Source organism: Nilaparvata lugens, chromosome 7, assembly GCF_014356525.2.
Source record: "Nilaparvata lugens isolate BPH chromosome 7, ASM1435652v1, whole genome shotgun sequence".
NCBI classification, from domain to species: domain Eukaryota; kingdom Metazoa; phylum Arthropoda; class Insecta; order Hemiptera; family Delphacidae; genus Nilaparvata; species Nilaparvata lugens.
In genome coordinates this window covers 12,323,212-12,335,677 of record NC_052510.1, presented here as the reverse complement: position 1 = coordinate 12,335,677, position 12,466 = coordinate 12,323,212, and the positions used below count along the sequence as shown (strand labels likewise).

The 12,466-nt window shown below is 33.1% G+C and overlaps 1 protein-coding gene across 3 annotated transcripts; it reads left to right on the top strand.

The window, feature by feature from the left end:
- Nucleotides 1–854: 854 nt before the first annotated feature.
- On the top strand, nt 855–10,789 carry LOC120352275 (gastrula zinc finger protein XlCGF57.1-like). 3 transcript variants are annotated; one of them, XM_039432051.1, is made up of 4 exons: nt 855–1,276; nt 4,693–4,837; nt 7,265–8,164; nt 8,228–8,886. In XM_039432051.1, the coding sequence occupies exons 1-4, from the start codon at nt 1,265–1,267 to the stop codon at nt 8,413–8,415; spliced, it is 1,245 nt and encodes a 414-aa protein (XP_039287985.1). In that variant the 5' UTR covers nt 855–1,264; the 3' UTR covers nt 8,416–8,886. The 3 variants fall into 3 exon arrangements, with proteins under 3 accessions (XP_039287985.1, XP_039287982.1, XP_039287984.1); XM_039432048.1 differs by having other exon boundaries at nt 7,265–10,789; XM_039432050.1 differs by lacking the exon at nt 855–1,276 and adding an exon at nt 1,677–2,121 and having other exon boundaries at nt 7,265–10,789.
- Nucleotides 10,790–12,466: the final 1,677 nt, after the last annotated feature.

The following is a 12,466-nucleotide window of genomic DNA, read 5'->3' as shown; positions in this document are numbered from 1 at the left end:
AATCTCAAATTGTTCATTTTACTCTGGTAATTATGTAGCATATTTTACTGTTTGCTTATCATAGTCATATAATATAATAAAATGTTTCTTCGTTATTTGCTTCATTTCTGAAACTCCCACTCTTACATGATTTGAAATTACACCAATGCACACCTACATAATTCTACATTCATAGCCTGCTGTGAGTAGGTCTATATTATTAAATTTATTTCATTAAACAATAAATCATAAATCTTTCCTTTAACAATAACAATAAATCATATAATCCAAAAAACAATAGTATATCCTATCAAAATAAACATCAGACTGTGATAGTTTCAATTAAACACAGCCCTCCTTTGGACTGTGTATAAACAAAATTCGGGACTGGAATAATAAGGACTATGAGCCTGTTTTTTCATTCCCAATCATTTCATGACAGTTTATATTTGTCCTTGTTAAATAAATAAAAATTAATAAATGATACGCTTCTCTGAAATCTGGCCCCAAGTTATTCCCTTGCTTGTGAAAAGTTGACATTACTAAAACTACTGCAGTCACAAATGAAAAAAATCTTTTCTCTATTCATATTCAACCTATTTCATTATTTTTGCTCTGAAAAAGTTAACAATAAACTCCTTAATAAAGGAAAATAACGCTTCCATGGAATAAGACATACAATATAGAAATAAAATAGAAATTGCAACTGTGCAATGCATTTTCCCATAAGAGCCAATGTGTTACAAAATGACGAATCCCACAGCAATGCGGGTTGCCTATCTTCACCAGCTGCCTCACTTTCTTTGTGTTACTAGTTCATTCCAGTTAGTATAGAGTTTACTGTTCTTCATTGTTAACATAACCTCATTCTTCATTGTTGAGTGTTGAGTCTCACTTCAGAAATTCAAACTGTTTTTTTTAATGTTTTAATTATAAGTCTTTCAAAATAAAATTCATAGAAGCAACACCTATTTTTCCTTCTTCTTTCATCAGAAAAAAATTGAGTTGATACCTTCAAAAATAGTTGAGATAATAATATTATTTAGAATCATCCTTTCTTCAAAATAAAACTAGTTTTGAAACAGCTATTTCTAATATTAAAATCAAACTAAATTGTGTAAAAATAGGCTAGCGCGCTCTATTTTTTCCTCCTCTTTAATTTAAAAAAAATTGAGTCGATATCTTCAATAATAATTGAGATAACATGGGGAGCACACCGGCTAGAATTTTGCTATAAAAAGTATAAAATATTGATAAATTACTCCTTTCCTCTTTCAAGAAACTAATGGATGAATTGGTAAGTGCTTTGAAATAAATTTCACTTAATCATAATCCTAAAACAACTGTATTGTGAGTATTGTTGATCTTTCCCTATATACATGCAGATAAAATTAATAACTTTCTACTAAGTGTTCTAAGTCATCTTTCAAAAAGATAACTAATTTTTCTCAATTGGAAAAAAATTTCCAATTCAAAACTTATTTGTGAATTTCATGTCTGTGACAGCGAAATTGATCACTGAGCTGTAGGCCTATCTTCCACCTTATGCTTTAAAAATGTTTGCCAAAGTTGAGTATGGCCAATCCAATAAATGTCCTTTATTGTTTTTAGTGTCACTATGTTCAAATCTATGCATCTGTTCAAATCTATAAAAAACGGCTAAAGTGTACGCCCAGTGCCAACATACATGTCATCAAATTTTTGGTTGGGATCAATTTAGTATTGTAATGGAAGCGATTGGAAGTAGTGTTACCTATTGAAATTAGTGAAAATTAGAACGTAGTATTTTATTTGCTGGCTGCCTAGCATAGGCTACGGAAAGCTTGCATTTTTTTTAACTGATGGACGAGGTGAGGATCTTTCTCAGGGTTGGAAACTGCCTAGCTAGCATCCCAGCCTGGAAAAGATAGTTTCCATCCACTCGTCCCATCAACAGTTTCCGGTTCTTCTTCCCTCTGCCGTAAGCTAGTTTCCACGTGTAGGCCTATGAAGAATCGGACCTAAGACAAAAATTGCATACTTTCCGTGCACTCTTGTTTTAACCGTTGAAGCAAACGGAACGCGCTTAGACACCAATTCTTTTCGGGAGTGTGGATCACCCAAATCATCATTTAATGGACTAATCTAACATCTTCATTATGGGTGAGTCCCAAAATTAATCCTACTAAAATGACAAGGGGCGATCGAACTTTATTTGCATAACGATAGGTTTTTTTGTTTTATTGTACCAGTCCAAATCTCTTTCAATGATTTTTTTATTAGGCTAGGCAGCCAGAGCAAAGTCAAAATTGTTGTAAACAATGGTAGAAAAAATGTTTAAATACAACAAATTTTCATAGAGTAAAAATTAACCTTCTTTAACTACGTCTACCCTTTGGTAAAAGCAGTTATTAATATCTAATCTACCCGAGATATTACAGTATATCATTTTGAACACAAAATCACAAGAGATAAACGGCGGTCACTCATAAATTAAAAAAAAAATTTAGTTTTGCTAACCTCACTTTGTTTACAACATTTCAAACACCTCTAATGTATTAGTTTAGGAAAGCTAAGGTTAGGGAAAGCTTTAGGTTAGAAAAAGCTTTAGTTAGAAAAAGCTTTAGTTAGAAAATTTTTAGTTAGGAAAAGCTTTAGGTTAGGGAAGTTTAGATTAGGAAAACGTAGATTGGGAAAATCATAATTTGATGATTTCGATAGATAAAATGGCTGCCACTTATAGGTTAAATGCAAGTAAAATTGTGCTACTTTGGACTATGTTTATTTTAAAAACAATAGTGACCGCCGTTTAATTTTTGTGCTCAAAATAACATACTAAATCGATCCCAACCAAATATTTGATGACTTGTATGTTGGCACTAGATGTACACTTACACTAAAAAAGCTTCTAATCTATGTAAATAAAAATTGAGCCTTAAATTTTGACATTCAATAACTTTTTTTGTGTGCACCAAATTTGTAGGATTAGTAAAATATCAATGAATAAATATATAACTAAGCACATGGAAAGTCCATATTGAGATATAAATGTGAATACTGATTGTTGGATAATTTCCATAAAAATATAGTGATGCATCAGATTAAGCTAAGGCTAAACACACCTGACGAGGCGCGGCTTGGAGATACAAAGTGTTGATCTTATGGAGATTACAGTTCCACGCCATGCCCTATTCAGTGTGTGTGAGTTCTTCCATTCAAACCAATAAGCAAGAAGCACCTGGATGCAAAATGCTGCATCGCACCTACTCAGGTGTGCATCCAGCTAAAGTTTATCATGAGATGCATTAACTATTTGGCGGTACGAAGTTTGCCGGGCCAGCTAGTCTAGAATAGAATAAATTTCATTTCATTTGCTCAAAATGCAATACAATATGAATATTATAGTACATAGTAGGCCTATATATTTATGCATTATAGTTATAGAATATAATTACAGAGCATTCAAAAAAAAATATATATATAAATACATAACTAGCATATTACTTATTTATGTTTATAACTAATAATACTGTAAATTTAAAATTTGACGAGAATTTTGACCAAATGAACATAAAAACATCTCCAAAATACAAATATTGCACAACCAAAAAATAATGAATTATATGCATAATATTGATGCAAGTGGAATAAATACTAGCTTGCAAAGTGAGAGAAATATTACTTGAGTGCAAGCAGGAGTCAATTGGCTCCTAAAAATTATAAATAGGACTCAAATTTTGAGGTACAAAATTATTCAAAGGGTGGATGATCAAGTTCAATGCAGCACAATAAACCATTCCTCAACATCATTTGGATGAGCTTTGAAAAGACAAGGCTTCAGATTGGATTTTAATTTTTTGAAGGTTCTCAAATTTTTAATTTCTGTAGGCAGAATATTGTAGAACTCCGGCCTAATAAATAGAAAGCACTTCTGAAAGAGAGTACGACTTGCTTTAGGGCATCTCACCAATCCCAGAGTTATCTGCCGTGTTTGCTGGAAATGATTACTCTGAACCATGGGCTGACCATAGCTTTCACTCATCCTGTAGAATAGAGCTAGGACTTTGAAGATGTACATATGTCTGAGAGACAATGCATTTATCTGTATGAAGAAAGGGAAAGAATGTGTTTGTCTGTGAAGCATGGTTATAAAGAAAACTAATTTTCTATTAAGGATTTCACTTCAAGTTATTAAATTTGTTCAAACAATATGACTTGAAGCCATTACTCAATTCAAAATGAGAGCTGCTTTTTTGAGCATTATTCAAAGCAAATATAAGGATTTTTTGAACAATGGCTTACCAGTATGTCAATATTGTTGATAGACTTCGAATAGTTTCAAGTAGATAATTTTACTGATTGATTCATTATTTTTCTCAGTAACAAAACTTCAATCCATAACATAATAAATTAATCCCATGAAAAGAACCAAAAATAACAAATGTAGAATTGAAACCATAATATAGTAGTCTATCTGACATTTGGTGTAGAAGTATAATATTCATATTCATGTTTTCAAATTTCGATTAGTCCTTTTTGAAAGATTACTTTTAAATTCCTTGAATTGAATGTGCTTGACTTTTAAATTTTACTAACATTGACTACATCTGATTTAGTATCTGCTTTTTAAAACAATTCTCAATTGCCCAAAGTGTCACGGTTTGTGATTGATAGGCTATGTCAAGTGTGGAATGAATTTATTGTCTTCTCATTGATTGTGATGCCAAATTGCAGATGGCGGCAGTTAAGCAGGAGAATGATAGCAGCCAAGAACCAGCGCCAGGGTGCAGCACTGCAGGCTCTCCAACCGATGATGGTTCCAGCCAACAATATTTGATCCCTGGCTACAATCTAATATTCATCAAAGAGGATGCATATGGTGAGATTCATTCTGTCACTATCCAATTCTTGATCGATTAGGTCTGCTTAGGTGATTAGATTGTGGCAAATTCCTTACATGAAGCTTTTTTATATTCAGGACTGGAAAATCCTGTAAGAGAAAATGTGTAACTATGATATTCCCCAGTAGAATTGCATTTAATACTCTCTGTAAAGCTACAAACTTGAAACTACGCCATGAAAACTCATAATTGAGTGAACATTACTTTCCAATCTTTTCCACTTCACCAAATGAATAAGTACTGTAATTCTATTCTATTTCAAAAAATGTACCTCTTATTATGATGTACTTCACAATGGGAAGAAAACTAAATGATTATTATCATCTTATTATGAACTCAGTCATAATAATAATAATAATGACTGAGTTTTATTATTATTATTTTCATTTTTCATGTTATGGAATGCCTACATCCACTAGTATTTCTGTGTACAGTAGACCTCGAGCAGTTATAAACCGCAGCCTCCTCTTATACTGTCCATCAGAGAAAATCCTGCCTGTATGTCGTGTCTGCGAGATATCTGTGTGAAAACGGCTAATGGCTGTTCGGGTTGGTGGATCAAAAATGCTAACATCAAAATCCAATCTCCTCTCAAGACATACTGGCAACAGGACAGCCAGATTTCAAAGCAGAGAAAGTTCGAGTGACAATACTATGTTATTTTAGTTATTAATTGCATGCGCTATTGCACATAATCAATAATTCATTTAATAGTTTATAAAAATTGCATTCAATGAGGTATGCAGTTAATAGTCTTCACAGCTTTTTTACTTTCCTTGCCCTATTATCATAGGTAAGGAAAGTATTGCTTTCCGAAAAAAATTAAGGTACTCCAATTTCTAAAGTTCTATATGTTTCATTTCTATACGTTTCAGAGTCCAAAAGTGGTTTTTGGGTATTGGTCTGTATGTGTGTGTGTGTGTATGAGTGTATGTACGTCTGTGTACACGATATATCATCTCCCAATTAACGGAATGACTTGAAATTTGGAATTTAAGGTCCTTACAATATAAGGATCCGACACGAACAATTTCAATCAAATGCGATTCAAGATGGCGGCTGAAATGGCGAAAATGTTGTCAAAAACAGAGTTTTTCGCGATTATCTCGAAAACGGCTCCAACGATTTTGATCAAAGTTATACCTACAATAGTCATTGATAAGCTCTATCAACTGCCACAAGTCCCATATCTGTAAAAATTTCAGGAGCTGCGCCCCATCTATGCAAAGTTTGATTTTAGATTCTCAGTTATCAGGCTTCAGATACAATTTAAACAAAAACTTTCGAGTGGAAAAGATTGAGCATGAGAATCTCTACAATTAATGTTCAGTAACATTTTCACCTAAAACTGAAAATAAGCTCGAAATTCGTAAAAATGTGAATATCCAATTGCAAACTGTTGGCAACTGTTGATTCTATTAAATGATTCACTATGAAGAGATAGCAGAACTCGTGTGTCTCCAGAGTTATTGCTCTGTCACCAGCTGGCTCAAATCTTTGAATAGTAGACTTGAGATGCGCGGGAACACTAGCGTCACGTGATCTATTTTCATAATGGCATTTTACTCTAATATTGGCGTATGGAGGAGACTCCTTTTTCCTTTTATATTATCCTTGAAATGCAAATCCAAAAACCTTGTATATATCGTTCTGTAAGTCAGCACAGATCTGTCCCAATACAGCTTGTGGGTATTGTTCTCTAGGATTGAAGTTGGAGCATATTGATAGTAAGGGACTTTCTCAACAATCAACTTATGTCTTAATGCCAGGTCCTGGTGCAGTATGCCAGCAACTTTATTATTATTAGTATTATTGTATTATTAATGTATCAATAAATTATTTTTTCTACTGGAGATTTACAACTATTTTTCTTTTTATATGATTTGAATTGAAAATAATTATTTTGAGATCACTGATTGATTATATCAATGTATTATTTCTATGTTTTGTTTTCTTATAAAGATATAATGTAAAACTTGACTCCTCCAGTCAAACCTTCTTTTGAAGGTTTTGGAGTATCTATATTTCGTCTGGTGTATAATTTTTGAAATTTTCCACTGAAAAAGAATTTTCTCATCATTTATCATTCTTGTTTATTATTCTTCATTTTTTGTTTCTAAGATTTATTTTTATAAGTGTATTTTTCATTTTTGTTTGTTATATTTTCTGTAATAAACTCCCTTCTTCTGGGGGTAACGTACCAGAACAAAGGAAAAGGGAAGGAAAGAATTATAACTCATTCATTATTATTAGTCATAATGTCATTATTTAAATTTACCTCTGATACATTTTTTCCATCAACACTCAGTCTCAATGCTTTTTACTAGTTTTTTTCTAGTTCTATCATTCCTCATCTATATTCTGTTCTAATCACCAATAACAATTTACATTATCAATGTTTGCAGTTGAGCAAGAGGCAGAAGGAAGTTCAGTGAAGAGTGAAACGGAGATGTGGCCTCCAAACTGCATCACATCAGGAACTGCCAATGCAACAGAAGTGGGTGGACTGAAGGCACATTCAATCTCTCCAGTGGAAGAGTGTACTGAGCCATCTATGGCTGGCAAAAAGACCAAGCTCTACAGTTGTGCTGACTGCAGCTATGAAACACACCGTTCCTATGATTTGAATAGACACATGAGAAAACACTCTAAGGGAAAGCCTTTCAGTTGTGAGATTTGTGACTATAAAAGTGCTTATTCAAGTCATTTAAAACAACATCTCACAACACATACAGGAGAAACACCTTTCAGCTGCAACTTTTGTGACTATAAATGTGCTCAATCAAGTAATTTAAAACGACATCTCAGAACACATACAGGAGAAACACCTTTCATTTGCGAATTTTGTCACTATAAATGTGCTCAATTAATTAGTTTGAAAATACATCTCAGAACACATACAGGAGAAACACCTTTCAGTTGCAACTTTTGTGACTATAAATGTGCTCGTCCAGATAGTTTGAAAATACATCTCAGAACTCATACAGGAGAAACACCTTTCATTTGCGAATTTTGCGACTATAAATTTACTAAATCAAGTAATTTGAAAAGCCATCTCAGAACACATACAGGAGAAACACCTTTCAGCTGCACTTTTTGTGACTATAAATGTGCTCGTTCAAGTAGTTTGAAAATACATCTCATAACACATACAGGAGAAACACCTTTCTTTTGCGAATTTTGTGACTATAAATGTACTAAATCAAGTAATTTGAAAAGCCATCTCAGAACACATACAGGAGAAACACCTTTCAGCTGCAACTTTTGTGACTATAAATGTGCTCGTCCAGATAGTTTGAAAATACATCTCAGAACACATACACGATTTTGTGACTATAGATGTGGTGACTCAAGTTCCTTAAAAAGACATCTCAGAACACATACAGGAGAAACACCTTTCAGCTGCAACTTTTGTGACTATAAATGTACTCAATCAAGTTATTTGAAAAGACATCTCAGAACACATACAGGAGAAACACCTTTCAGCTGCAACTTTTGTGACTATAAATGTGCTCATTCCAGTAATTTGAAAAGACATCTCAAAAAACATACATGAGAAACAATTTTCAGCTGAGAATTTTGTAAGCCACATTTACTCATTCAAATTCATTTAATTTTTTAGTAGTTCAAGTCTTTAGTGGATTATATTCACTAAACACTAATTAACAATTCATATTTGATAAATAGTTTCAAGTTGATATTTTGCTCCGCCATCAACTCATCGCCATGTAGCTTGCTTGATCCTCTGCTTCTCCTTGAGTAGCTCTCCAAGTCAGCCTTAACCTGATTCCTCCATCGTAGCCTACGTCTAGAAACACTGTTTATGGTGTTCACACTTCTAGTTGATATCTGTCAGCATGATGAAACCCTAGGTCACAGAATACATACATAATGGAAAGTCGGCTATAGTGAGGTCCACGTTACAAGTATGGCAGTGTTTGATTAGCAATGGTACTGCTATCATTGTCTATCATTCAATAAAGTGGATGGTGTTATATCTTTCTCGCTTTGCTCTGTTGCCAGATCGTCTTTGTAGAATTGATAATTAATTAACATAATATTTCATCTTAATTATGAAAATTCATTATGAAATGATTGAAAAATATAATTTCTTGCTTGATAAAATATAATTGATTATTTTAAACGAGAATGAAAAGTTAATATGTTACATCGATAAACCTGTATCAGCTACCGTCTATAGAAGGCATCGACAAGACAGAGGATCGGCAACGTTCTTCTCCACTGCCATTATAATGGGGACACTACACAGAGAAGAGATCAGAGGAAACATTCTTACTGACTATTGTTTCGCCTAATGTGTAGTATCACTTATACCGGTAGAAAGCGCTTGTATACGCAAATGACGATTTCTGTCTGATCTGAATTAGTACTGTAGTAGGGGGACGTAGTGGGGAGTCATTGGCATCCTACACTTCCCTCTCCAACAAACCAGTTCACACCACTCTCTCCCCCCAGCAAAACAACTGCTGACAGCATTTGTGGCTTGAGGCATGTAGGCCTATGTCATTGTTTTGCTAATAATACATAAACTAGACTTTTCATTTTTTCATTTACATTCATTTTTCTTATTCTAATCACTTGCTACTCTCAACTCTCCAGATCGCATGAACGCTGCTTCTCCAGTGACAAAGAGGATTAATTTTTATTTCCAATCAACAAGAACTAGAAAACAATAAGTGAATGAGTGGCCAGATTTTGTAACTTTATTACATTATGTACTTCAATTCAATAATTGAAAAAATTTAAATCAATCTAATTTAATCCACAATATTGCAATTTTTAACTTAAACATTGAGAAAGAGCATGGAATAATTTTAATCATGACATGTTCTTGAGGTGCTGTGTAATGCAGCATTATATTTCTCTATTATTGTTCTAAAATGATTTTAATAAATGATGTCAAAACTGCTCATTAACAATAATATTGTTTCAGTTACTTTTTTTTCATTGAATAGCCAAAGATTGTTAACCTTAATGATATTATTTCAGTTGCTTTTTGTTTTCATTGAATAGCCAATGGTTGACAACCTTTTTCATGGACTGTACCCATAGTGGAAAGTTCTAATTTTGCATATGAGCTAAATGCTGTTAGGCTAGCCGTCTAGCGGGATATTGGGGAAGAGGGAATAATTTGAAAATTCAATGAATTTCTCTCATTATAAACTTATAAGATCCACTATCTTCTTAGCATTCAGTAAAATAACATCCAGTTTCATTGTATATTATAAGGAGGAAATTGATTGATACTCTTTGAAAAGATTTACCTACCCCTGTTATTATGTATGTGTATTTTTGTCGTTAATGTATTTCCTTTGCTTGATATAATACAAAATTATAAGTAGAGCAATAAAGAGCAAAACTAAAATCGTAAATCGATTTTGAAATATTCTTCATGCCCTTTTAGAAGAAACTTTGTGGCTGAATCTGCTAATCAATTCCGACCATGTTGATAAACTTGAAACGCAAAAAATGCTGTTGATTTTATCATTTTTATTCATAGTTCACTTGGACGCACGGTACGATTCAATAACTTGAAAATATCAAGTGATTGAAGATATTCTCCTCATATTCACGATCTCGGTAGTTCTAAGATGGAAAACAGTAGTTGAAGATAAATATTTATGGTAACTGAGCTCCTATAGGATAAAATTTAGAACCAATCATGAGTTTCTATGATGTATGATCCTCGTTTAAGAGACTCTTGATTAACAGTGGAATTGCGAAAAAAATGGTAAAAATTCAATCGTCACTTTTTCAATCGGTTGTAACTTTCTAATGGTATTGAAATCGAAAGTATTGTTGATTGGAGTGAGAAGAGGAGGAAATTCCTCACATCCTTGACTAGATTTTGATTTTATATCTGAATTATTTTATAAGATATGTAGCATTGAATAAATAAATTGTCATTATTTTGTGTATGGAATATGGGTTTAAGTACAGTGTACACTCAACAAAAAATTTCCCATTTCTCTTAGGAACTTGACTCATGATATATGATTTCCAACTACCTTGACAAGCCGAAAAGAAGGAGCATACGGGAAGATCCAAACATTGTATCAAAAGTTATGAATGAAATTTCGATCCTTGAGGTGTCCTGAAAATCTTTGAGATAGAGCGTTCTACCTGTTCTCAGATTGTAGAGCACAAAATTACGCCTAGTAGGATGTTGAATTATACATTTTTGAATTGTGACAATCGGAAGATATTGTTGATTGAATACTATAGGATTTATCAAAATTGATTTTCCATGAAATTCTACTCGTTTTGGAAAAACTGTAGGATAGAACTGATTGAAATTATAGAGGTCTGAATGGTTTCATTTTATTCTGAATTTTATATACAGTAAAAAAGGAGAGAGAGGATTTTTTTGTCCAATGACTGGATTTGATTGTAATAGCTCAGAACTGGGGAATGAACCAGACATATTAGGTATTTGGGCCACTCTGTACAAGGAAATTTTGCATGCGAAAATTGGTTCTGGACTTCTCTTATGCATACAAACCCTAAAAAATGGGGTTATAGGGTTTATAGGTTTTTGGTTTGGCCAAAGACCGTTCAAGTCAGAAGGAAGCTTTTCCATCAAGGGCCAAGCGTAGTGATAGAGTATGTGCATATTTTTTGTAAATATTGTTGTTCACTGATGTTTTTCACTTAGTTTTATCTTTATATTTTCATATTTCAAATAAGTCTTCATATTTATCGTGATATAGGTATTACAGTATGTTTTTTCACCTTACAAATCGTACCAGATAGAATAGAACATTCATGATTGTGTGCGGCTGTGTGGGCGTTATGCTCATGCATGTTGATGTTACAGATTTTTGTGTTGAAAAATTAGAGTTGGGTAGCTTAGGGGGTTAGGTTTTTGTTTGGAATTGCAATATGCTGGAATGGGTTGGAGACCAGATTGAGGTATGTTTATTGAATGAGCGAAACGAATTCTATGTTTCAAGTCAATCAGCGTTCGTCTATTTGTAAGATTTTTCATCTTTCCAATCGTGCTTCTAAGCTCAAAAGTGTAGAGAACTTCTATTTCTCAGCGTTCTCCACCGATCCTATTGCATATATCATCATACTCTAAATCCAATTTGTATGTGTGTTTGTGTGTGAATAGGCAGACGTGTATGAGTATAAATGTTAGTGAGTGTAGCGAGTTCTACTGTTCTCCGAACTAATAGTTATGAAACATTTCATAACCATATAAAGTAGAATACCCGTTTCCTGATTTTATGATACAATGGTAATTAAAAGATTTACTGTTATCTTCAAGGTTTATAAATAGTTTTCCAAACGAAAATTGTATAATAAAGTGATTAACCATGTCACCTCAATTTAATTAATTGATTATAAATCATTTAGTAAATTAGGTGTGAATTAATTAATAATTTAATTAATTGAGCACCTCCGCTCTGTAATTGGCGCTTGTGCGAGTGTGCAGGACAAGTTTGTAGGATAACTGCAGTGAACCATGATAACACGATTACAAACGCATCCACCCCTAGTAGGCTTAGACAATAAAATTTTTAGCACATGGAATTAGGGATATTTTATTTTTTTCAATTATATCACCTTCTGCTTCTCAGACT